General features: G+C 39.1%; 4 protein-coding genes, 1 long non-coding RNA gene and 1 pseudogene across 6 annotated transcripts; 1 reads left to right on the forward strand and 5 right to left on the reverse strand.

Moving 5' to 3' along the window:
• Window positions 1-246: 246 nt before the first annotated feature.
• Window positions 247-5,175, reverse strand: crcp (calcitonin gene-related peptide-receptor component protein). The gene is made up of 6 exons (XM_082549466.1): window positions 5,011-5,175; window positions 3,978-4,014; window positions 3,778-3,876; window positions 3,595-3,689; window positions 3,420-3,477; window positions 247-2,440 (listed from the first exon to the last, which is right to left on the reverse strand). The coding sequence occupies exons 1-6, from the start codon at window positions 5,016-5,018 to the stop codon at window positions 2,294-2,296; spliced, it is 444 nt and encodes a 147-aa protein (XP_082405592.1). The 5' UTR covers window positions 5,019-5,175; the 3' UTR covers window positions 247-2,293.
• Window positions 5,176-6,565: 1,390 nt separating this feature from the next.
• On the reverse strand, window positions 6,566-8,906 carry LOC309716017 (E3 SUMO-protein ligase ZBED1-like). Its single transcript, XM_082549570.1, has 2 exons — window positions 7,733-8,906; window positions 6,566-7,611 (listed from the first exon to the last, which is right to left on the reverse strand). Exons 1-2 carry the CDS (start codon window positions 8,800-8,802, stop codon window positions 6,954-6,956), a joined length of 1,728 nt encoding a protein of 575 aa, XP_082405696.1. The 5' UTR covers window positions 8,803-8,906; the 3' UTR covers window positions 6,566-6,953.
• A 5,234-nt stretch (window positions 8,907-14,140) lies between these two features.
• On the reverse strand, window positions 14,141-15,144 carry LOC309716328 (claudin-4-like). The gene has a single exon (XM_082550082.1). The coding sequence runs from the start codon at window positions 14,859-14,861 to the stop codon at window positions 14,199-14,201; it is 663 nt and encodes a 220-aa protein (XP_082406208.1). The 5' UTR covers window positions 14,862-15,144; the 3' UTR covers window positions 14,141-14,198.
• Window positions 15,145-15,965: 821 nt separating this feature from the next.
• LOC309716329 (claudin-4-like) lies at window positions 15,966-17,085 on the reverse strand. The gene has a single exon (XM_082550083.1). The coding sequence runs from the start codon at window positions 16,888-16,890 to the stop codon at window positions 16,264-16,266; it is 627 nt and encodes a 208-aa protein (XP_082406209.1). The 5' UTR covers window positions 16,891-17,085; the 3' UTR covers window positions 15,966-16,263.
• Window positions 17,086-17,156: 71 nt separating this feature from the next.
• LOC309716269 lies at window positions 17,157-17,769 on the forward strand. The gene is made up of 2 exons (XR_014279398.1): window positions 17,157-17,596; window positions 17,628-17,769. It is a non-coding gene; the product is annotated as an uncharacterized lncRNA (long non-coding RNA).
• Window positions 17,770-17,820: 51 nt separating this feature from the next.
• On the reverse strand, window positions 17,821-22,508 carry LOC309716268 (serine protease FAM111A-like; annotated as a pseudogene). Its single transcript, XR_014280698.1, has 5 exons — window positions 22,419-22,508; window positions 21,660-21,729; window positions 21,037-21,117; window positions 20,348-20,410; window positions 17,821-20,132 (listed from the first exon to the last, which is right to left on the reverse strand). The product of XR_014280698.1 is annotated as a serine protease FAM111A-like (transcript).
• Window positions 22,509-25,514: the final 3,006 nt, after the last annotated feature.

Raw genomic sequence — 25,514 nt, forward strand, 5'->3', positions numbered from 1 at the left:
GTAAAAGCCCACCGGGGAAATTTAATCACAGCGCGCGATTTAAAGGAGGTTAAAGCCGCCTCATTTAATTTACCCATCATTTCATTAGGAGCAGGTTTTTGGCTACCCTTAACATCGCCTTTATGATAGATTGCGGCCTCTGTGGACGACCATGTGTGACCAAATTACAAGTAAAGCTGCCAACATGCAATAAATAAAATATTCAATATCGACTCAGTCCATGGATAAGTCATGAGAGACATGAATAATAAATGAAATAACTAGTGAGGTGATGAAAAAATAAATAAAGGAAAAGAATTATATGCTTTTGCTTTATACGCTGACACTCTCTGGCCACTTCATTAGAAAGCCAGTAAGTGGACATCAAGTCAAACAATTTAGACATGTAGATATAGTCAAGATAACCTGCTAGAGTTCAAAGGGAGCCTCAAAAGGAAAGAACCATTTCATTACAGCAATTATGGTGATTATTGTTGGTGCTGGTCTAATGACCTGCTAGGATTTTCCCACACAAGCATCTTTAGGGTTTACAGAGAATGGTCCGAAAAAGAGGAAATATCCAGCGAGCAGCAGTTCTCTGTGCAAAAATGCCCCGTTAATGTCTGAAGAGAATGGCCTGACTGCTTTGAGGACACATAAGAACAAAGGTTTGCAGAAGAGCATCTCTGAAAGCGCAACCAAATCTTGAAGCAGGTGGCCTACAGTAGCAGAAGACCACACTGGGTGCCACTCACTGTCATCTTAGAACAGGAAACTGAGGCTCATTAAAACTAAGCAACAGGAAATTGGAACTACACTTGGTTTCATGAACACAACACTGAGATCACTGCACTCAATTGGCCTCCAGACTCACCAGATCTCAATCCAGTAGAGCACCTTTGGGGTGTGGTGGAGCAGAGTCTCATCATGGATGTGCATCTGAAAAATCTGCAGCAACTGTGTGATGCTGTCATGTCAATGTGGACATGGCATCTCAGAGGGATGCCGTGAAGAATTAAAATCACATTGCCAAGTAAATACTGAGTCTAAAGCACATCCCTGTTTTTGTAAATGCACTGTGACTCATTTTAACACCACATCCTATTTCATATGTAGACTTTTTCCCCTTTTTACTTCTCTCCTATTTAAATCTGAAAAAAAAATTCCCTCACACAAGCGTAGTCCTCTAATGGAAAACTTTAATTACAATAATATGTCAATCTTTTCCCCCAATGATGCCAAAGATATGTTGCCTACTTCCACTTTTACTGTGTTCTTACCAGTCTTGACTGCAGAACAAAATTAATATAGTACAGTAAAACTGTCGGATTTGGTAGTTCGTTATCGTAAGAATGAAAGTAACAGCGATAACTGTGATTGTCATATAGAAATTAATAAAGTGTTCCTCCTGTTTACATTTACAAGCATGACCGATTTGGCTGGGTTGGGGGGCTTGGCGCGCTCAGATGTGCTGTCCAAAAAATCAGTGTTCACTTCACTTAGGCGTCCCGCCTCGGCAAGGTACTTGGCAAGCACAGGAAACTGATGTGATATGTCAACAGGAAGCCCAAAAGCAGAAATGTACATGACTCTAACCAGCACATCCTTCCTCTACTACAACAGAAAGTTGAGAAAAAAAAACTGGAGTTGATCCAGGGCCTGTGGTTAAAGAGTTTGTGCTGCAAACCTGTAGTTTATATCCCGTGTGACCTCTGCACGGTTACAGAAACACATCTCTGTGAAACATGTCCTGCAGTACTGACAACTACAGCCCTGCAGCCATACCTGAAAGCAGACATAGTGGCTGCAACTTTTCTGTGTGATCCAAAATTACAAACAACCGCTGCATATTTCAGCTGTTACATCTCTTTGTAATGCAAAGGGAAAAAAAGTGTCAGCATGTTTTAAAAATCATTGCTTCGCAAACTGAATAAGAGTTGAGTGACAACCTCCTGGCTTATATTGTTCTTTGTTATTACACAGGCCAATCTAATCATACGGTTTGATCTTACATTTATGCTGCACCAGCTCAAGTTTAATCGCACAACTGTCTAACATTGCAGCTTTGGAAATCAGAGTCCAATAATTCCTATTGTGACACACTACCCTGTTTGATTTAACGCAGCTATGTAGTATGAATGCACATAGAGAAACAATCAGTATATCTTCTTCTGCTTATGTAACAGGTCAACTTGATGTGAATTATCAAGCTGTCAGGCAGCATGTGTCCCATCATGCACAGTTCAATTAGTCGTGCAAATAATCACAGTCCATCCAGTTCTGCAGTTATCTCCAGTTCTGGCCCGTCATGGTGTCATGACTGTTCGCCACCATCATCCATCTCTGTGTCTGCTGGAGCTGCGTTTTCTTGCTCTGGGTCTCCCGGTAGGACATCTGTGACTGTCTGGATAAGCTCCTCAATCTGCTCCTCTGATAGTCGCTCTTCACTCTCTTCTACCATCTGAACACAGAAAGAAACTTCAGACAGTGCAACACTAAAGCCTCCTGATGTGATTTCATCTTCTGTTTTCAGTTTGTTTTTGCTTTATGTCTTTGTTCTGAAGCTTTTGATCATATCACATGATTTCCATCAGTAGATACAGTTTGCCAGCTTTCATGGAAGTGTCGATGCTTGAATGTCCAAAAGGGGCAACTAGTCCCTGAAGTGCTCAGATAAAACTGGGAAGAGATCTGTAAAATATCTACATATTACTGAAAACTGTTGAATTCTACAAGCTGATGAAAACCATGTGATATGAGATTAAAAGCACCAGACTCAACAGCGTCACTTTATCAGTGGATTCTTCAGCACATTTAGCGTCGGCAAAGAAGAACTCAAACTACATTTTTACACAGTCTGAATGAGCCCAGACTGCTGCAGGGACACTCCAATCTACTAACTTTAATGTGCAAGGTGGATATTTTTTGGTGGTGTTATTTTCATCTGTGATTTACAGCTCCACGGACAGATTCTGAGTTGAAATGACCCACAAATCTGCATGTTTGACATCATTTTTGTTTTTTCTTCAATAATAAAGCCTTAAAAAAGTGGCCATTAGCAGAGGTTAGGTTAGTAGTCCTATGTAAAAACAACACAAAACAAAACAAAAACAGTGTTTCTGTCCCGTCTGTGGAAGCCAGGCTCATCTGTTCCTACTTAAGTGAGCCATCACACAGTTCATTTGTATTATTCAAACAATTTGAAGGTGCATTTGCTTTGCTTGTTGTTGCCTTCACAAACGTAGGTGTCCATGCCGCCTGCCTGCCCAGCAAGATCCTTTTACAGCTCGGGCGTATAAAGCAGAATACCAGCACACCTATTCTTTAAGTCACTCTGAGAGTACAGAGTCATTTCTAATTAAATGAGAACAATGTAATAAATAATAATGTAATAAAAACACTGTAGATATGAAGATGCAATTTAATTTAAAAACACTCACAAGCTGGATTTCCACTGCAGTCAGAGGCCGGTGGTTCAGTAGCTGTAGTTTTTCTGCCCTGTTTGGGAGGAAAAACAGTTCTCATCTAAAAAGAGCTGTGCATCTTATGCTGACTGTAAAGTTCTATTGAAAGCATCAAGGCTGGAAGTTAGTGTGATGGCCTGATCTTACTGACTTTGTGAGTTTGTGCGGCACCATGGTGGTGAGAAACTCCTTGACAATCTCAGGGCTCTGTCTGCTGCAGGGCGTCTTCGATAGGTACTTCAGCGTCTGGTGGAAGTACAAACCAAACTGTGGCTGTGCTTTTGAAAACGGGTAAACATGACAGGCACGAGAAACGCAGAGGATGTTTTCTGACCTCATACATGATGGTGTTGAGGTTCTGCTGCCCGGCGCTGTGTTTGTGCTTCCCGCTGTCCTTTCTCTGCTCCTTCAGGTCTGTGAGGAGTTTGAACACCTGAGGAACACACAGGTAAACAAAAGTGTCATCGGCCTGATGAGTTATTCTTTGAACTGACCACAGAAAATAAAGAAGAAAGTGAGAAAATATGACCTTACCTCATAGTTGCTGAGCATTGCAGCATTAGCATTTTTCCTGAGAATAAAAAAAAAAAAAGTAAGCATTTGTTTTTGAGGGTTATCTCAGTGGAGGCTGTGGTGTTTAAAAGATGTTTATACAAGGTAGAACAGATCCAGGCTTTCATGTTTTTTTATGCCAAATTCTGACCCTACCATCTAAACATTCCAGCAGAAATTGAGACTCATCAGACCAAGCAAAATTACTCCAGTCTTCAGGTGTCTAATTTTGGTTATTCTATATGAACAGTAGCATTAGTTTTCTGTTCTTAGTTGACAGGAGTGGCACCCAGTGTGGTCTTCTGCTGCTTCTGTGACTCGTCTACTTCAAAGTTCAACTCGTGATGCTCTTCTGCATGTCTTGGTTTCCTAAATATACTGGGTTGTAACCATCTGATTTACCGATTTTAGATATTTGAATTGATAAAGTGGCCACAGAGTATTTGTGTAGCACATTTGTAAACAATATAAAATATGGGCTACCATAGCAATGGGATTGCAACTATTAATATACTAAGATTATTTGTTCAAACGATCCAGTTTAGTGCTAAGTGTCAAAATCTCAGCATTATCATTATTATTATTATTATTAGTAGTAGTAGTAGTAAATAATGCATCAAACAAAAAGAAAACATCTCCTCGCGTGAGAGAACCTGGCATCTGTTTTCACGTGTAATTTATAAATAAATAAAAAACAAAAAACAATTTCGATCAAAGCACAAAAATCTGGATCAGTAAAGTGCTGACAAATGCACTTGTTATTATGTTCTCATTAACGTTCTGCTGCGTTTACTTAATTTATTTGTTTATTGTTTATTTCAGATTAACTGGAAAATGTGACTACAGCCCTCACACGGGTCCCAATAACTGAACCGGAAACTAAAAGACAGCGAGGCAGATTCTGCACTTTTAACCACAGCGTTTAGCCCCAGGTGAAACAAAACGTTATAAAAATATCAGTTAAAATTATGCAGATATAAAAATGAAATCCATTTTAACTCAAAAACGGTCTTACACTTCCATTTCGCCTGGCACGTCGCTCCGTTACAAATGTGTCCGTGTGGGAATGCTAGTCCGCCTTAAACGTTCCGCCGCTAGGTAACCTCGATGGAAGTTGGAGGGCAGAGGCCAACCTGGTAAAGGAAATTAGTACCTGGGGTATCAGGTTACTGTATGAAAAATAAAAAAACTTTCACCTGTATCTTTTTTTCTTTAATTGTTGAAATCTCCCATTCCGTCACTGTTTTGCTTTATGCTGCCCTCTGCTGTTCAGACTATTTATGATTTTATAAATGCTGTTTATTCCTAATGTGAACATGTGAAGCAGCAGTCTTACAAAAACTTATTAACATCCAGATTAAAAACTGTAGAGATATGGCCATCTGTCTCAGCACGATCTTTCTGAAAGTCTAGGAGGAGGGGCTAATGCATATGACAATGTAACTCCAGACACCTTTCTGGACGGACAGAGATTATTCTGCAGGGCATCACTCCTACTCTATGGGGGACCACAAGAGCCACATGCGTCGAAATAAAGAATTCTGTGCTTAAATAATGAATTGTACAAAAAATTATGCATTTGTAAAATCATTGTATTTATCCAAACATCAGTAAATTATTACATTATAATGTAATAATTTAATTTAAAATAAAAACACAATTTTTAAATAAAAATATCCATCAAAATATACTTCTGATCAAAAATGAATTTCACAAAAAAATTTAATTTTCAAAAAAAAGCCTGATTTCCACAAACATTTTCAAATTCCAAATTTTAAAAACAGGTCTTAAAAATCGTTTATAAAAACAATTTAAAAAAAGTGAAATATGTAAATGGATTCAACAATCAAAGCTATATTTCCCAACAGCACAAATTAGCTATGTTTTTGTAAGCTGCTGTGCTCTTCACAAATAAAGCTTGAAGCAGCTCAGACTATTAGAATCAGGACTGAGGCCTGTTACATTTCTACAGTGTTAGAGCAAAGGCTGCAACCTACAGCCTTTAACTCGTGATTAAAATGCTGACAGTGAACACATCAGTCCAGATGTTAACACATTACTTTATGATACTGAGAGTTAAAACAACTGAGACAAGGTGATTAAAATAGTAACTGTCAGTTCTCTCGTTCCTTATATGATTACCCTCTGCTAAGACTGGAGATGAAACTACTGATTTGAGCTCATTTGATTTAATATGCGGGTGCACACATTCATTCTCAACTGGACATAAATGATGATCAAGAACAATGTTTAGTTTTATTATTTACATGATGTTTGTGTTTATTAATGCAATTTGAAAGTAAATACTCAAAAGTTGGATGTATGATGGACATCGGTACAATTTAAGCATTCACAGCACCTACAATATCTACACCTGTGTGGTGGCAAATGTACAGATCTCTCTCATATATATCTCTATCTATTGTGTCAGTCGCTTAAATTATCGTGACTAAATACTCATGATAAATCGCAAATTAATCTTTTTTTTTTAATCTGTTCTAAAGGAACTTTAGGATACTCTTCATGTTTCTAATACCTTAAACAGTATGGGAGTGGACAAACTACTATACTTGCTTTATGCAAATATGTGTTTATTGTTAATCGCAACAATTCAAAACAATGAAAAATACAATGAGAAATCCAGAATACTGTTCAACAAAGCCTCAAAAGGTACTGAATACTCAAAATTATGCCGAAAAGAATCATATACTCCCACACAACGTAACTGTTTAATTTACCATTAGAGTGGGATCAAAACAAGGAATGCAGTTAGGTATGAATAAAACAATTTGGCTATACTTCTTTTTGCTCTCCAGTTTTTTTTAAGCAGAGGCTGAGCAACCCAAGCTTCTTCCTCCTTTTTTCCTAATAAAACATGAACATGGAAACAGCACATAGGAGAAACAAAGAATAAAAAAAAAAAAAACCCTAGAACATACAGTACATGGGTTGTCACTATTACTTTGCACTAACCCAATTGCTCAAACAGACATGCATCTTAACATTTTGAGATGACAGGGCAGCTCGCTTGTTCTGAAAAACATGCCCAGAAAGTGAAAATAACCTCTCACATGGTATGGATGTGGCAGGTGTTGCCAAGTACATGCGTGCAAGGTAGGCCATCTCACTGTGTGCCCCTTCATGCTTGGACCACCATTTCTGGGGACAGTCCTCTATGTCAATAGTTGGCTCTGCCCTGTATCGCTCCACACATTTCTCAATATAGTCCTCCTCTTCATCAGATGAAGACTCTGAGGCAAACATGAGAGCTGATCTTTTCTTAGATGGCTCATATGTTGCTGGTTGTTCAGGCTGTGCAGGCCTCTGCCTCTCCCTGAGCAACGCACTGATCAAGCGCCACACCTCAGCCCTGTCAGCTCTGCTTAGACACTTAAGACCCTTAAACCTAGGATCCAGTGCTGTTGCAACCCTGAGCCACATGATGTTAGTTTTTTCCTTGTGCTTCTCCATTTCTCCTTTAAAGGTCTCCTTGAAGTTAACCATGTAAGCTGGGTCATACTCAGAGACCTCCATCACTCGCGACAGGTGACACAAAGCTGGCAACACCACTGAGCAGGAAACAAACTTCTCCCCTCCCAAAAGTTCAGTTATATACCTGCAGTAATAGAGAAACATACGTCATTAAGAATTTGTTACATTCAATCACAAAAGGTCAAAATACATTATACACACACTCTCTATGTCAGAAGTGGTAAGAGTAAGTATTAATAAATTACCTGCAGTGTTCAAGGACCGTCTCCAGCTTCTTCAGTTTCTCTACTTCAGCTGTTGTTGGCATTGTGACATTAGTTGGATGTAGTGCCAGTGCATCTCTCAGTGGTTCTTGATTTCTCAGAACATGCTTGATCATCTCCAGGGTACTGTTCCATTTTGTTGATACGTCCTGTGTAAGTGACTCCTTTTTATGAAAATGTGCAATTTGCTGTTGTTCGAGCTCCAGTGCGTTCGGTGGGCTATGGTTGAAATGGCCTATGACCTTTCTGCATTTTGCCAATGCGCTGTTAAATGGACTGTTCTGTAGAGAAACTGTGATGGCTCGATGGAGGCTGTGTGCGATGCAAGGCATATGCTCTACAGGTAGCTGACTGGCCGCTGCAACCATGTTGCATGCACCGTGAGTGGTCAGCGTGCTGACTTTATGTTCAATCCCCCACTGTCTAGCTACCTGCAGAAACTGCTCGGCGCACGTGTCGGCGAAGTGCTGCTCCTCTGTCTCCATAACAGTCAGAACATGCGACTTCAGTTCCCACTGTGGTGAAAAATAATGTGCTGTTATTCCAAGGTAACTGTGATTACTTCGAAAAGTCCAATAGTCTCCGGTGAGCGCAACCGTATTGGTCTGCCCCAAAGTCTCCTCGACTTTGGCTTTCTCATCTTCATATAAGTTGTGGATCTTGGCTACAGTGGTGGCTCTCGAAGGCAATTCATACGTGCAGTCGTTGGACGCTATGCGAATTATTTCAAGTAGCCCCTCATCCTCCACAATGTCAATCGGCCTCCAAGCTGTAGCCACCCATTTTGCTATGGCTGTTGAAAGTTTGTTGGTTGTAGAATTGTCCATACGTCTCCTTTGAAAGCTATCCAGCATGGTCTGCATCTGGCGAGGGAGATTCTCTGCTTCAGCTGTGTGCTTGGCTAGCAAATGGTATTTGAGACTGGACGTGCTACGGTGATAGCGCAGTTCACATCGACAGTAAATACAAACTACTTTGGTCTTGTCAAGAGATCCATCTGGCATTGCTTTAAAATTGAACTTGCCGTTCAAAATACGCCCTTTTTTGTCCATTTCTGCTCACTAGCGATGGCTCGCTTGAAGCTGAAGCTCCGGTGAGTCCACAACACGCTGGTTCTCGACGCTTGATTCGTTTGGTCAGAGTCACGTGATCAGTGACGTCCGACGCTTCGTAACTGATACGATTCGCGAGATTTGTGGAGTGTTTTGGTTGTGAGAGAGCAAACCACTGATCGTTTTATTAAGAGATATCGAGCCAGCGAGGAAGAGAGGTTCTGTCGTGTGGGAGTATTTTGAATTGATTTTGGTCAATCGGGTGGCTTTGTCAGCTTTCTGTTCAAATGTTAACAAAACAAAAATCTGCTTTTCATAATATAAATATCGTTAAATAACTTTAGAAAGACTTCCATTTGACTCTTTAAATTTAAAATAAACTAATAAACTAATCTTAAAATGTTATTCTACAAAATGTGCTGCAATTTAATTTGTTTATTCTTCAGGTGATAGTCTGTGGGACCCAGGAAGACTGAATCTAACCAACATGCATTGCAGTTTCTGTGCACTCCAGCCTCTTCTGTTCCATGTGAGAGGAATTTCTTTTGGGCAAGACAAAAAAGAAACAGACTCGGTCATCACACAGTGAAACAAATTCTCTTGTTAAATAATAATGAAAAAACGCTACATTAAAGGCATCACGTTTTTGCTTTACAAGTTCATAAGCATTTTCCTTTTCCTGTTCACAATCAATTCTACCCCCCTCCCCCACAGGTCATAAATAAGTATACGATAATTGGCCTAATATCATATTATTTATAAACATACCTGTCCAGCTGTCCAGTGATTAATTGCACAAGTACATGGAGAGAGGAACTCACAGCACAAACATACTCCATAATGTGTTGCACATTATTACAATTATTTTTCATCTTTTGTATTTACCAACATCAAGATGTCACCAGCAAATACCACCATGGCGCATGTTTAAACAAGGAAAGTTTATTGATCAAAACTATTCATTTAACGAATAAACATAACTTCTTTTTTCAACCCCCCAAAAATACATGTTCAAAGCAACACAATGGTGGCCTAATATCAGACTGAATTGTGAACTCCACTCTGTGGAGTCGGCAGTCATAATGAAGCAGTTCGTTTTATTTTGTAGATTCAAGCTGCTTGTTATATTTTTGGCCACCAGATGTCACCAGAGTAAGTAAAATTTTATTTATATAACACATTTCTAGATAAAAAGATCACAAAGTGCTTCACAAAGTATAAAACAAAAACAGACAAAAGTTAACAAAATGCAATTCTACAAAGATGTGTTTTTAGTTGTTTTTTAAAAGTGATCACTGAGTCCGCAGATCTTAAGTTCTGAGGAGTGGACTGTATTGAAAAGCCTCGAGTAATAAACCCTTTTAAACAAGCTTCAATGCTTCAGAAAGCTTAATTTGGCAATCACTACTACAAAACAGTCACAGCAATATTAAAAAATAAATAAATTCCCATCTCGCCCCTGTGGGCGGTCTGTCCTTTCAAGCTTGGGTCCTCTACCAGAGGCCCAGGGGCTTGAGGGTCCTGCGCAGTATCTTCTCGCTGTTCCTAAGACTGCGCTCTTCTGGACAGAGATCTCCAATGTTGTTTCTGGGATCTGCTGAAGCCACTGGGACCACTGTTACCTTCACCCTCCACATTTTCTTGAGCTCTTCTCTGAGCCGTTGGTATTTCTCGAGCTTCTCGTGTTCCTTCTTCCTGATGTTGCTGTCAATCGAAACCGCTACATCTATCACTACGACTGTCTTCTTCTGTTTGTCTACCACCACTATGTTCAGTTGGTTAGCCATCACCATGTCAGGGTTCCCTGGCCACTGAGATTACACCTTGGCTCGTTCTGTAGAGAACAGCTAGTTTCTTCTCGTGCCTTCAATCTCTCTGGTGTACCTCTTCGAGTGGCTGGCCAAGGCTGTGAGTCTTTGCTTGGCAGTTTCCAAGGCCTCAGGTACAGAACCAACTTACCTGGATGATTGAGCATGGATTTAGAAACTATTGATTTATGTTAATAAGTGAGTGCACACATTTCTGTCCTCTTATCACTTAGATTTCTGAATCTTAAGAGTGAATCAATTTACTGCAGGAACCGCACACCTAGTCATCAAATGTTTGGTAAAGCAGCATGAGTACTGTAAAATTTAGTAGGTTCCTGTTAAAAATCACACAAGCATCACACCACATCTGGCATATATACTTCTATTTTATACAGTACACCGTTGAAATTATAATCTATATATTCCAGTCATCCACTTATCAGCAATTCTTGAGTAAATGCATGTCACTGATAAATCACTGCAAGTGTTTTTAACAAACTGTTTCTTGTTTTCAGCAGCTGTATTTAAATGTCTTGTTCAATTTTCCCAACCTGGAAGCCAAGCTTCTGAGTCTTATCCCATGTAGGTGGCTCTTCTGTGTTGTGCCGCTTCTTTCCAAGATCCAAGCTTTTTCACTTGTGTTTTCTTTGTCTAATATTTTAATTTGTTTAATGATTTGAAACACATTTTCACACCACTGTAAGTACGTAGAAGTTCAGTTCAAAAACTATGAACACAATCCAATATCCACAAAACAAATATGTAAGACTGCTTTCTTCCATTTGCGCAACATCTCTAAAATTAGAAATATCCTGTCTCAGAGTGATGCTGAAAAACTAATGATAGGGACTAGAAAGAGAGAGCAGATTTCTCCTGTTTTGGCTTCCCTTCATTGGCTTCCTGTTAAATCCAGAATTGAATTCAAAATCCTGCTCCTCACATACAAGGTCTTAAATAATCAGGCCCCATCTTATCTTAATGACCTTGTATTACCATATCACCCTATTAGAGCACTTCGCTCTCGCTCTGCAGGCCTACTTGTTGTTCCTAGAGTATTTAAAAGTAGAATGGGAGGGAGAGCCTTCAGTTTTCAGGCCCCTCTTCTATCGAACTAGCTTCCAGTTTGGATTCGGGAGACAGACACTATCTCTACTTTTAAGATTAGGCTTAAAACTTTCCTCTTTGCTAAAGCATATAGTTAGGGCTGGAGGTGACCCTGAATCCTCCCTTAGTTATGCTGCAATAGACGTAGGCTGCCGGGGATTCCCATGATGCATTGAGTTTTTCCTTTCCAGTCACCTTTCTCACTCACTATGTGTTAACAGACCTCTCTGCATCGAATCATATCTGTTATTAATCTCTGTCTCTCTTCCACAGCATGTCTTTATCCTCTCTTCCTTCTCTCAAACTACAAAACAACCCCAAGAGATGCGGTTAAATCCCCTCTCCAAGTCCAAAACACCCGATATATATCGACCAGTTGGCCTTACTTGGACAACCATTCTTCCATAGCATTAACAACAGACAAAAATGAATGGCCTGTATTTGTATAGCGCTTTTACTTAGTGCCGATGGACCCAAAAGCACTTTACACTACATTCAGTCATCCACCCATTCACACACACGTTCACACACTGAATTAAATTAAGATTTAAATTGTTGAAACTGCTACTTTCAGCTGCAGAAACTATTAGAAATTTTAGTTATTGTGGACTTTCTAGTGAAAAATACCATCAGGCAACACTGTCAACAAAGATCACCTATGGCCACTGAATTGTTGAGTGCAATATTAAATGTTGAGATTTCTCCTCTCAACAAGTTTCTTCACACACTGACCAAAATGTCTTGCTGTCAAATGCAATTGCAAACAAGGTATTTCTTCAGCAACAAACTCTGAACTCTTCACTATCTGGATAATGTTGCCTTCAGTGGTATTTGGAAAAGGATAACCAAAGTTAATTATACTCTGGGTTTGACTAACAAAGTGTATTCCTGGAGTATTTTATTTATTCAACTAAAAAATGTTTACGATAAAATTGTAAGTTAAACTCAGTAATATCCTGCTGTGGCTTCTTCTGAAGTTTTTCTTCTACACGAGTTGGACCAGCCGGCTGAAGATTGTCTAGGCTTCCCTCACTGCTTTATCAATATAGACACTGATGGCCTTCACATGCTGCTGAAGCATTTCTATATCTTGCTGTGTGTCCTGGTTTCACTGTTGGATGTTGAGTCATGTTGGCCTGAGCTCTCTCTGCCTCTCAGTCCTTTCTGCTACAGCTGACACTGTATCGTGGCCTCTGTGTTCCTCCATACCACAGAGGTTAACTGATATACTGCTGATCGCTGGTTCTGAAAAGTCCTAATTTCATACCGAACCTGGAGGTGGCTCTCACAGTAAGAGGCCACACACTGCAGACAGGAATTGGAGACTTTCAGGGCTCTCCCAGTGCACACACCACAGGCCACATCTTTAAGTCCAATATAGTGTTGTGGATGAGGAGCAGTTTAGAGTGCTAGTCTTCTTCAGCTAATTAGGTGTTTGCAGAACTAGCTTTGGTATGAAACCCTTTCTGCACTGATAACAGCTGGAAACTCTTCTTAATCTCCTCCTCTTCCCAGTAGTTCTTGATACAGCTTATTCAGTAGTTGTGCCCACAGATAAGAGTTGTTGGATACTTGAGTAAATCCAGACAGATTAAAAAGCACAACTTCTTCTGGTCCAGCTGAACCCTCATTTAGACATTTTCATTTCCTTACAGTAGATCAAATCTGAGCTTTGATCAGCTTAAGCCTGTGTTTCCTGTGTTTAGATCTGCAACGAATAGCACTCATCACTTTTTCTTTGTTCTACCTTGTTCAGAGCTGTCTGAAAAAAATGCAAGTTTCCCTTCATTCCAGGAAGAGGAGTGGCTTCTCTCTGGCAGTGAACAGCAGTTCAACATGCATTGTATGCTTGACAACAGGAACAGAAAAATCTGTGCTGCAAAATATATTTGTTGTGGATTTGGCTCTGAATGTAGAATCTGTGTCCCAAAAATTCCAGCGTGACACAAAGCATAATAGTTAGTAGTATGGGTAGAATTATCTGCTAATTTGGGTAAAAAGCTGGAAGAACATAGCATTAGTCCTTCTGCTCCAGTTAGCATTAGCTGCTAAAGTAGCAAGCTGGAGCATGTAACACTGCTAATGCTGAAAAAAAAAAAACCACTGTCCAACTATAACTTACGCCCTGAAAATCTATCACCGAGGAATAAGTAAGGGGATATAAGACGGAAGAAATTCAGTAAAATCTATTAGAACATAAACTTGCTCAACTCAGTTCCCATATCCTGTAAAAACCCATGCATGTCAGAGGGTATGGTGTTTGTACTGGCTCTGTTATTTACCCTGTAAACATTTAAAAAAAAGAAACTAAAAAAACCAATTTTTTTTGACTCTGTGCTCACAAGCATTCAGAATGTTGCACATATTCCTACCATATGTTTTGAATACAGACAAAATGCAAAGATTCCTACAAATTTTTACTCATATTTCAGACTTTATTACCTGATGTTAACAGTGGACTCAGTCAAACAGAGAGTGAAACCATCATGAAACCTTTTTCTTGTTTCTAGTAGAACGCTGTCTAGATGAACGTTGTTGTTTAGTGTTAGTATGTGCAGATTTAACGTCACATTCTGTCTCAATCCTGCAGAAATAGGAGCAGCAGAGAAGGGCTCCTCCCAGGTATAGCAGTCCTGCGGACACCAAGCCGATGAAGAGTGAAGCTCCCAGATCCCTCCTTTGATCGCTGGCCAGGTCAGGGTTGAACATATCATTAACAATGGTGCGTGTGGTCCAGTGGACAGGCAGGGCCACCAAGCTAGCTGCAATGAGAAACAACACTCCAGAAGCTATATCCGCTTTGGTCTTTCGCCTTGCGTCTGGTATAAAGTTGGTGCACTTGGCCCCAACTACACCAAGCACAATCCCAAAGAACTGGATGATGATAGCAAAAACGATGAGCACTCTGGCATCCTGCAGGTCTTGAGGTAAGGTGAGCGTAGAATCATACTCTTTGCACTCCATCTCATGTTTAGTCAGCAGAATGCAGTTCACCCACAAACCCTCAAAGATCACATAAGTAGTGGCAATGTCAGCACTAATGAAGTCTGAGACTTTCCACAATGGGAGGAAACAGATAACTATTGTCCCGAGAACACCAATGATGGCTGAGACCAAACCCAGAATCTGTCTGCAGCTAACTGCCATGATGAAGCTCTGTTGATCTCTTCAAGGAGAAAAGTTAGTAAGAGAGTTTTGGAAGAGAAAATTTCAGCAGGTATTAGTTTTTATTGTCCACACAGAGGAGAAGTCGACTCTGGTTTTCTTTCCTACTGATTAGAGAGTGCTAAAGGAGGTGACAGAGGAGGAGTTTTCTAGCATGAGAAGAAACAGGTTTGTAAAGAAATCTCACCCAACCAGCTTGTTTCAAAGCACCTGTGATACGGACAGTTGAGTTTCACACGTGAATACAAAGGTCGATATCACAAAATCAGAAAAATGCAGACATGCAAAATGGTAATTATGAACAATCGGGGTTCAAATACTGGTGGAGGCATACAAGGCACACATCCAGTAGGGGTCACCAAGGTAGGCTACATTAGCTTAGCTTACCTTAAATGTAAACAGGAGGGACTCTGTTAAATAGTGAATTTATATATATAAAAATGACAGTGATGACTAAAAGTAACTACCCAACTCTGTACTAAGTCACAAAGCTACTAAATTAGCTGAAAATGTTGCGAGTTAAAATTGTTAAAAAACCCCATTGTTATATATTATCTGAGCGATATTTATGTTAATAGGCTAACATGTAACAATCTGCCAATCTGTTTTAATCGGATTCTTTTGTAAAGCTGAAATATAAACTGTCACATATTATAAATGTACTCATATTTACTTGCGCTGTCTTGTTTCATCAAACATAAGCTTCGCGTTCATTTTTAATGATAAGGTTGATCCATGAAAATGCATTTTGACATAACTTTGATCAAAATAACTCACCTTTGTTTTGTCTGCTTAACACAACTGGTGTCTTGAAAAAACTGAGACAAGTCTGTGAGCTGATAATAACTTTAACTTAGTATGTGACGTTCTTTAACAAATATTTATAAATATTTGTTAGGAATATGGGGTTTTTCCTTACACTCTCATTCTTTAATGCAAAAATCGAAAAAAAAAAAAAAATACATTTTTAGCCTGTTTGGCAGCAAGGATCTACCACAAAACCTGTAAAGATTCTTTCACAAACACTCCCAAAACCAGATTTAGTGTTAGAATTTCTTTATCGTTTGACATTATTGTAATTATTCTTGCTAACATAATGATGTTATATACTCATAAATGCCAGTCTTAAATTATATTGGCATATAATTGTACACAGAAAAAAACATTGATCAATATCAAATAAAAGGAAAAGTAAGTTCAAACAACAAATTTAAATCAATTACTTGTTTTGTGCATTACTAGTATGCCTTCACACATTCAAAATCCTGGGTGTTTGTTCCTACAGTTTGTTTTGAAGCCAAAAAATTTACAGTCAGTTAAGCAGTCATAATTTTTACTTAACTTAATAACAGACTAATTCAATGGCAAAGAGAAAGTGAAACCTTTATCTTGCTTCCACAGACTCAGCCCTGGAGTATCCAACCACATATTCAGTCTCATTCCTGGTGGAAAAGGAGCAGCAGAGAAGGCCTCCTCCCAGACACAGCAGTCCTGCAGTGGCCCAGCCGATGTAGAGTACGTCTCCCGGCTCCACTCTATGAATGTCGTCCAGGAAAAGGCTGTTGGAATTCATACTATTGGTGAGGTTGATCCAACATGAGCTGACTGGTAGGGCCACCAAGATACCGGCAATAAAAAACAAGACTCCGGAAGCTATAACCACTTTGGTCTTTTGCCATTTGTTTGGCACAAAGTTGATGCATTTGCTCCCAACCACGCTAAGCAGAATCCCACAGAACTCGATGATGATAGCAAAAACGATGAGCACTCTGGCACCCTGCAGGTCTTTAGGTAAGTCCTGTATAGAATTGTAGGATTTGCACTGCATCTTGCCTGTACTCCTCATCACACACGTCACCCACAGACCCACAAAGTCGATCTGAGAAGTGGTGATGCTTGAACCAACGAAGGCTGAGACTTTCCACAACGGCAGTGCGCAGATGAAGATCGTCCCTAAAAAGCCAATGATGGATAAGAGCAAACCCAGAACATGTCTACAACAGGCCGACATGATGAAGCTGTGTCGATCTCTTCAAGGAGGAAAGGAGGGTGCTCCTGAGAGTTGCAGTAATTTGTCTGTCAAAGACGATTTCAGCAGGTAGTTGTTTTTGTTGCACATTCTCCTCCTCTCCATGACAGAGGAGGAGTTTTCTAGCATGAGCTGAAACAGGTTTGTGAAGAAATATCACTAAACCACCCATGAAATGTAGAGCTGAGTACAGAAACAAAGACTTGACAAAATGAATGCATTTTGAATAAACAATTCAAATAAAAACATACCGTTTTATAGGGTGTAAAAAATTAAGTGTGAAAACAGAGACTGAGTGATAACTACTGAAATAGTCCAGCTGTGAAAGCAGTCATTGTGAAATAACTCTATTTATTCAGAATTTTGGGATTAAATACAATTTGAGTCCCTACATAAGTTGTTTCAGTTTAAATTATCAGCATCGCTGCAATGTGTGAGATTTATTCGCAGCACTTGCTAACATATAGTTCCCAGCCAGAACACATAACTTTCAGAGTGACCTGATAGTCTTGGATTAATGACTTGCAGAAGTTTGAATATATAGGAGTGATAAATTGTCTTGCACTTTTTTTAACCTGAGTATCAGTGAACGACCAAGAATTCAGGGAAACCCTACAATTAGTTAAAAAATAAATAAATAAATAAATCAAACCCTGTACAGCAAAATAAACCTGCATCTTTAGATCTGGTCAGTATTCTGTTCATTGTGTGTAGCGCAGATATTTACTGAAAATAAATCTGAAAGTGACCCTGATTCAGGCTCTCATATGATTAAAAAACAACAACATAAAAAGCAACTAAACAGCAAACCATATTTATTTGATATAAACTGGTCATATTGAAAATATTGATAAGGTATGATATTTTGAAGCCTTTGATCAACACTCCATATATATTCAGCCATAGTTGATTCAAAATTTCTAAACTTGAAATAAAGCATGCACAAAACAGAGAAAAAAAAAAAACAGATATAAAACAGTACAAAGGGTATAAATGTAAACCAGACTTATTTGAGACTGTACTGTGTAAATGTCACATCAAAATGAGAAACCTCAACATGATATTTATCACATCCATATTATTTGAGCTCTTTAACATCGGAGCAGATTCTCTTAGATTCTTCAAATTTAACCGGACACAACATTGGAAAGTCGTTATTACTTGCATTTCAAAAGCACAGAACCATCATACATGCATTATTATTATTAATATTATTTATAGTACATGATGCATCAGTTGTTTAACAAAACCTTATGTGAAAGAGTAAATTGAAAAAAAAAAGTCTTTTTTTTTTTTAAACAAGTGTCCTGACTTATTAAAAATAACAACTGCTTTTACTGCTCGAACTGTTCTCACTTTATCTTCTGTCTGCAGTTAATCTTCTGTGCACTCAGTTAATATCCATGGGCTCTGGCTGCTCTCTCCGAGAGAAGAATTCAAAGAAAGCCTTCAAACTCTCATCATCTACAGCCACTGAACTGTTCACTACATTTTTAAACCTTGTGAGATTTCTGCTCTCAACGAGCTTTTTCACATCAACCAAAAAGTTTTGCTGTCGAGCACATTTGCAACTGAGGTATTCTTTCAACACATCAAACTTTTCTCTCTCCACCATTTGAATAATGATGTGCTCAATGATGTCAGAAAAGGGATACCCAAACTCTATGACACTCTGGTTTTGACCCATCACACCAGGGTAGGCATACCCTCCTGAATGCATTGCAACAACATCGCCGTCCTCGTTAAAGACAGGAGAGCCAGACGACCCAAAATACAAACAAGACTCATAAGTCAGAAGGTGTTTGCGCTGTTTAAGATCAACTGCCACTTTTTCAAAGAACCTGCAAGTAACGAACTGGACAGGCTCATTATTGTTACTGTAATGCCTTTCCACAACCTGATTCCGGTTCTCAGATGAAACAACCAAACAAGATTCGATCTTTTTCGTTCCACCATCTGGATGTCCAACAATGCTAATTCCACCACTGTGACGAATGAATCCACAGTGTGTTAGGAGACCACCAGGCAATATCTGGACATCACTGAGCTTTAACAAAGCCCAGTCAGTCCCTGACACATCAGGTGAGTAATCATAACCAGAAACCTCTTCCACATCTATCAGGCCATCGTTCTGCTCCAGACTTTCATAAGAGAAAGTGACAGTGACCCGCTCATGAAGCCGGCCGTTATCATTACAGAAATCTTTAATAACATGGGCATTTGTGAGGACAAATCTGCTGAACACGAGGAAACGGCTTCCTTGTGGTTTCCCATTTATTCTTACTTGACAAACAGAATGACTGAGTTCCATGAGTTTCCTCATTGTTTTTACTTCTCGGCACGACTGACCATTGCTCCCAAACTCCAGACGCAAAAGATTCTGGGCGAAATTAAGGTCATGAGCTTGTTTTTTGCTGCTTTTGATTGAGTCTTTAAATTCTGAAGACAAACAATTTTGCATCTGTTTTAAATAAATATTTCCACACAGATTTGGTTTCTTTTCTGCTACATTGTCGGTCTCTGATTTGACTGTGTTAGTCTGCTGTGAAAGCTCCTCATACCCACCAGAACGACCTGCCAGAGATTCACTCTGCAGCACGTAAGCGTCATCAAGACTGCCAGGCTGACTTTCTGGTGGATCAGACTTGTCGAGCAATTTGATCTTAAAAGTTTCATTATCAAGGTCGTCAACCAGATTGCACATCTGTGTTCACTTCAGTGCGCATGTTAAAGAGCACGCAATTCTTTTTGAACATGGTATTGAGAAAACGACCATCTCTTCGTAGAGCTTGCTTCACTTTTTCCCCTTCGTATGCGTAAACAGTAATTTCCTGCATGTCTTTTCTTAGGTCAGGATTTTTCAGGATTCTGACAACATTTTTACCTCCTCGTGCTATGACATGAAATATCACAAGCTTGTTAGATTGTCTCTTTTTGCAGGGATAACCAGAGACGCTAACTGGTTTCTTTGGCTTCTCCACAGCTTTCACAAACTTCAGAGTCAGACGTTCATTTTTAATTACTCTGCATGGAAAGTGTGAAGCGATTGCTTTCCCACTTCTTACAATAACAAGCTCTTTGCCATCCTGCTTTTCTGCAGCTGCTTTGAATTTTGGACTTTTCTTCAGGCAGTCCTCAATAGTTTGCGCTTGATTGCAGGTATGGGTATAGATGTTCTTCCTGTAACTCCACTCAAAAGAATGGGTCAGATGAGGCTCTTCGTCCTAGGAAGAACAAACAATCAGGTCTCTCTTACAGGGGAATCTTATTCTATTCAATTACTAACATGTTCTTAAGTCACTTTGCACTATTAAAACATTCCTAGCTAACAAAAAACAGGTACACCTATAACTCAATTAAACTGCCTGAAAATATGTGGGTATTTTATCCATTTCTTTTTATTGCCAACACAGAAAAGAAATAATGAATAAACCTTTACCTTTGCAGCAGTATTTAGATGAGGAGGTGGAATATTTTCCTTATCCTGGGAGTGTGTTGATTCCTTGAAGTAACAGAGAGGAACATTAACGCAGATGTAGTATACAGTTTTTAAAAGAAAATAATGTCCATTATAAGAGTTAGGTACTATTGGTAAACTGATATAATTACAAAGCATTGAGAGTCCATTTCACCTGTTTTTGTGTGCAGTGACTAGAGCACTGGAGAGGCAACGAGACAACTGTCAAAAATGGAATACTTTCCACAGACCATTGCTCAAGACTAACCTTTATCTAGTTCTGATTTTTGCTATGGTCCTTGTTACTGCTTGCACCATGAGACAATACCTGTAGTGACATTTAGGACACACAGGCAGTCAAGCTCCTCCAGGATGGAGCATCTATATAAGCAATGGTATGTACTCAACACCTGTAAAACAGTTTTTCTGGGGGTGGTCTTGTTGCCATTCCAGTGTCCCTTATTGCACTAAAGCAAATTAAACTGATTCAGTGACTTATGCTCCCTGTCTGGTTAAGTTTAACACATTTTGTATTACACTGTTGATTATCAAGTTTGAGCAGTGTATTGTATGTACGCCATAACCTTACAAATCAAAACATCCCTGTACATAAATTCATTCATAACAACTTTAACTGCTTCATAAACTTCATTACATGAGAAAATCAGCACCTTAAAATTGTCTCTTGGAGTGTTATTTCTGCTCGTCATTCTTCCTGTTGAATGTGACAAACAGGTACTGCAGTTTCTTACCTGAAGAAAAGTGATTTTTAATCAATTACACAACACATTTTACTGTGTGCATTAATGTCACTGTGATTTATTAAGATCAACTTCAATGCCAAAGGAAGTGCATAGAAACACAAAAGCAGATAACATATGCCAATTGTAGATTACAGAAGTTTTAAAAATTGGGCTGCATTACATCACACATAATTCTTAAATGTGACAACATCTGAAGATAATCCAAAACAAAATTCCTTAAAATGCAACCCTAAAAACAAAAAAGGTAATTAAAGTTAAAAATAATTAATACAACTGTGGGCTACTAAAAAAACAAGCCAAGATAAACAGAGACAATGCAGAAACAAGTATCTGCCAGTGTTATATACTCCAGGAAGTCCAGGAGATTTAAATTAAGAAAAGTCTTAGTGGAAAAAAGGTGGCAAGCAGGGAAAATTGTCCATTTCAAAACAAAAAGAGATGGTGGAGCTAAAGCGACACCTAAGAAAATAAATATTATTAGTAATAAGTTATATTACTACTGCTCTTTGTTTTTGTAATAAATCACACACCAAACACACTATAAGGAGGATGAGCGCCCTGTCTGGGTCTCCTCTGTCCAACTGGCAGCAAGGGCGGTACCTAAACCAGAAAAGAGCAAAAACACACTCAGGCCAAGGTCACAGCCCTGCTGAGGGCACTTACAGTCAAACTAGTGAAATCTGTCAGATAATACGAGACGGGTGCATGTTTCTTCAAACTTTCATGTCTAAGGCATGCATATTAGATATTGGATGCTGTGTTTGTATTGCAATAAGTATTCAATTCTGGGAAAAAAACAACAAAAAAACTTTTGTTTTAGAGGATGAACGAAAACATGCAGGAACATAGTCATGCACACTCTGCAGGATATATTGCACGATTTCGGGTGACACCAACAGCAGTACGACATCTGGCTGTAATGTTGACAGCAATTTGCTGTGAAAAGCATAAAGGTGAGCAGTACTTGTCAAATTGGGTAGTCTATCACGAGCAATACGTGGAGGTGAAGCAATAAAGATGATTCTGGTTGTAAATAAAAGTTTTTTCAGGAAAGTTGCCCCTTTTAAACGTCCTCTCAATCACTCCTGTCTCTTGTGTAGCAGGACCTCCCACTTATTAAATGGCGTTTTTTTCCGCCATTTCTTAACCAGACGGTTTAGAAAAGTGCCGAGAAGGCTTCCCATACCCATTTGCTAGCGTGTGCATGTTCACGCACTTTAGGAGTCCATATAAATTGACGAAAATGAGCCATTTAAGGTGTTTTTTGTTTTGTTTCTTTGAACACTTACCTAAAGCGTGAAAACCAAGTGCCTGTAGCCGCAAACGCAGACAAGTTTCGCGCCTTTTCTGTCTAATGCTTGCGTGTTTCCTGTTTGCTGCACCAGCAGATCGCCATCTAGTGTACCGGAGTGTGTAAGACAGTCCAGACAAAGCTGCAGGATGAGATTCAAAGGCAAATTCTCCTTACATAGAAACACAGTAATAATATTACTAAAAAGATCGGTTTTAAGGTGAAGAGACAAAAATCTGAATGTGACAAATAAAAGGCTTAATTGATTGATTGATTGATTGAATTAAAGCTGCAATAACAAGGAAAGAGAAGAACGTTAAAGAGTTAGAAGTGTTCGAAATGTGTCGTTGTCTCTCCCAGAAGCATTCATCTTCATTAAACAGTTTTTAAAAATTCAACATGCATCTTTCTTCTCTGTTGATGGAGTGGTACTGAATTTGCATTAACTGCCTTGCTTTTTGCTTTTGTCTTGCCTCTGTCTTTTAGTGTATAGCAGTTTCTGAAAAAGGACAGCATTTACAACACCACCTTTTTCAGAAACATTCAACTAAAATAATTCAGAATAATCAGGAGGGGCAAGAGCTGCAACTTGATTTGGGCTTGTTTGGTGGTTTTGAAGGGATCTCCTTCCTTACAACTGCTTCCTCCCGCTGTGGTTGTGCTTTAGGCTGTCGCATACAGAACAGTATGTCTCTTTTCCCACTTTGCAGTTCCTCTTCCAGTGTCCTCTTTGTAGCAGCTGTCCACTTGTTGGAGGCTGGTGGGCCCCTTGAGCTTCTTCTCGTTCCGATTCCTCGCCATAATATTTGCTGATGATGCACAATGCCCTGGTTTGGAGGCGTTCCCCACGTTGCTGGAGCTGCTGGGCATGGCTGTTGTTGCTGCTATTGTATCTCTATCTTCAAATTCATGGGTGTTAGCAATATTTGTCCAGGCCTTGCCTTTGTGTTGGCGGCCTCCGTGTTCTTCTCTGCCACCTGATGTTTCAGCATTTCTTCTGTTAATTTTTCCATTTCTTTTTCATTTCGTTGATCCTGTTTTTGACACATCTCCAGTCTTTGGGCTGCTTCTTCTTCCAACAGTTGTCTCAATGGGTCAGTTTCCCTTTGTTTAACTATAAAAAAGCTCCTGGAGGCGCTTTAATGTAGTTTCTGCATTCTTTATCATTAGTTGAGTTGAGTTCATAAATAAGAAGGGATGTAGAAGTGGAAACATAGGTATGGACTCTGCAGCCACTGGTCCAGTCTCAGGTTCTTCAACACTCTGGCTTTGTGTTAAATGATTCTGCCTCTTCACTTTAACCATCATTTAACACATTGTGGTTATTTTGACCAGAAGATCTTTTTGTTATCCATATCAGCCTTCCTTGGACTGATACGGAGCCTTACAGATAAACATAAATCCCAACAGTACACATCCAGTATGGGTCCCCAGGCTATGCTACTTGAAATATGAGTGAGAACCATAATGGCCTCAGTTATATGTAAATGTAAAGTTATCCTGGGTATGCTGAACTTGGTTGTAGGGCCCCTTTTTTCAATTGCTGTGTTGCTGTTATACTTATTAAGTACCTGGTGAAGGTAGGAAACCAAAACAAAGTGACGGCACATCTAACAGCTTCAAATTATGTCCCAGCAATTGGTCATGCTTGTAAATGTAACCAGATGAGACTCTGTTAAATAAAGAATTTTTATATATGAAAATGACAATCATGACTAAAAGTAAAGGACTCTTTCAACTACCCAACTCTGTACTCAAAGTTCTCAAAGTTCTTAAAGTTAATTAAATTCCCAAATTAACTGCAAATGGTGTGTGTTAAAATCGCTAAAAAAACATTGTTATTTAGCATCTGAGTCTATAGTTTATGTAGATAGGCTAATTTGTAATAATCTACCAGAAAAAATAATATGATTCTTTTGTAAAAATGAAATATAAGCTATAACATAAATTGACATACATGCACTTAGATTGACTTGGGTTTCTTGTTTCCTCAAAATGCATCCAGGAAAGATATCAGGTTTGAGAGTTTGCTTGGAAAGGACGATGGAAATGACTGAAGATGGCGTAGGTTGTCAACCTTAGTGGCATGAGCACTAAAACTGCTGCAATGATGAAGAGAATTCCAGAAACAAAATTCACTTTGCTCTTTTTCCTTTCATGTGCACAAAATTTGTGCGCTTGCTCCCAACCACACCAAGCAGAATCCCAAACAACTCAATGTGATGGCAATGATGATGAACACTCTGGCAGCCTTCAGATCATGAGGTAAGGTCAGCAGAGAATTGTAGGTGTTGCATTCCATGTGTCCAGTTCTCTGTAACATGCAGTCCTCCCACAGCACATAAGAAATGGTGTTGTTGGCATCAATGAAAACTCTGATAATCCACATTGGGAGAACACAGATGATGATTATCCCTAAAAAGCCAGTGATGGTTAAGAGTTAACCCAGAATATATCTACAACAGGCCAACATGATGAATCATGTTGATCTCTTGAAGGAGGAAATGGTGTTCTTGAGAGCTGCTGTAATTTGTCTGTGAGAGATGATTTCAACAGGTATTTTTCATTACCCTCGCAGAGTCGACTGCGGCTTCCTCAATAACAGAGGAGGAGTATTCTAGCGTGAGCTGAAACAAGTTTGTCAAGAAATCTCACCCACTCGTCTTTTTTCAAAACATCTGTGAGAAGGACGGTTGAGATAGATCAAATATGGTATGACAAAATGAAAAAAAAAAAAAAAAAAAAAAAAAAACACGGTACACAATGTGCTGTATGTTCTGTAAATGAAAACATAAAAAATTCAAATAAGGACACACCATTTTATACTGTTATTGCTCGGATGTGATACTAAGTATGAAAACAGAGAGACTGAATGATGAATACTGAAACGGTCTGGCTGTGAAAGTACAGGATGAAAAAAAAAAAGTTCTTTCAGTATCAACCCTTTATTTATTCAGAAAGTTGGGACTAAATACAAATTGAATTCCCAAGTTGTTTTCAGTGTAAATTATCAGCCATCAGCATCACTGAAATATGAAACACATGACTACTTTCAGTGTGACCTGATGAGCAACTGATACCTGTGGGTTAATGA

This window comes from Aulonocara stuartgranti (genome assembly GCF_965226115.1).
Source record: "Aulonocara stuartgranti genome assembly, chromosome: 10".
Lineage (NCBI taxonomy): Eukaryota > Metazoa > Chordata > Actinopteri > Cichliformes > Cichlidae > Aulonocara > Aulonocara stuartgranti.

Bases quoted from the DNA above. Each gene is read 5' to 3' on its own strand.
- crcp (XM_082549466.1), bottom strand. The intron at 3,877-3,977 runs GTAAGGTCATAT...TGTGTTCCTCAG, and splicing joins CAATGCTCAGCAACTATGAG to GTGTTCAAACTCCTCACAGA. The intron at 3,478-3,594 runs GTCAGTAAGATC...CCTCCCAAACAG, and splicing joins GTGCCGCACAAACTCACAAA to GGCAGAAAAACTACAGCTAC.
- LOC309716017 (XM_082549570.1), bottom strand. From the start codon at position 8,802: ATGGACAAAAAAGGGCGTATTTTGAACGGCAAGTTCAATTTTAAAGCA. The intron at 7,612-7,732 runs GTAATTTATTAA...CTATTACTGCAG, and splicing joins ACGGTCCTTGAACACTGCAG to GTATATAACTGAACTTTTGG.
- LOC309716328 (XM_082550082.1), bottom strand. From the start codon at position 14,861: ATGGCAGTTAGCTGCAGACAGATTCTGGGTTTGGTCTCAGCCATCATT.
- LOC309716329 (XM_082550083.1), bottom strand. From the start codon at position 16,890: ATGTCGGCCTGTTGTAGACATGTTCTGGGTTTGCTCTTATCCATCATT.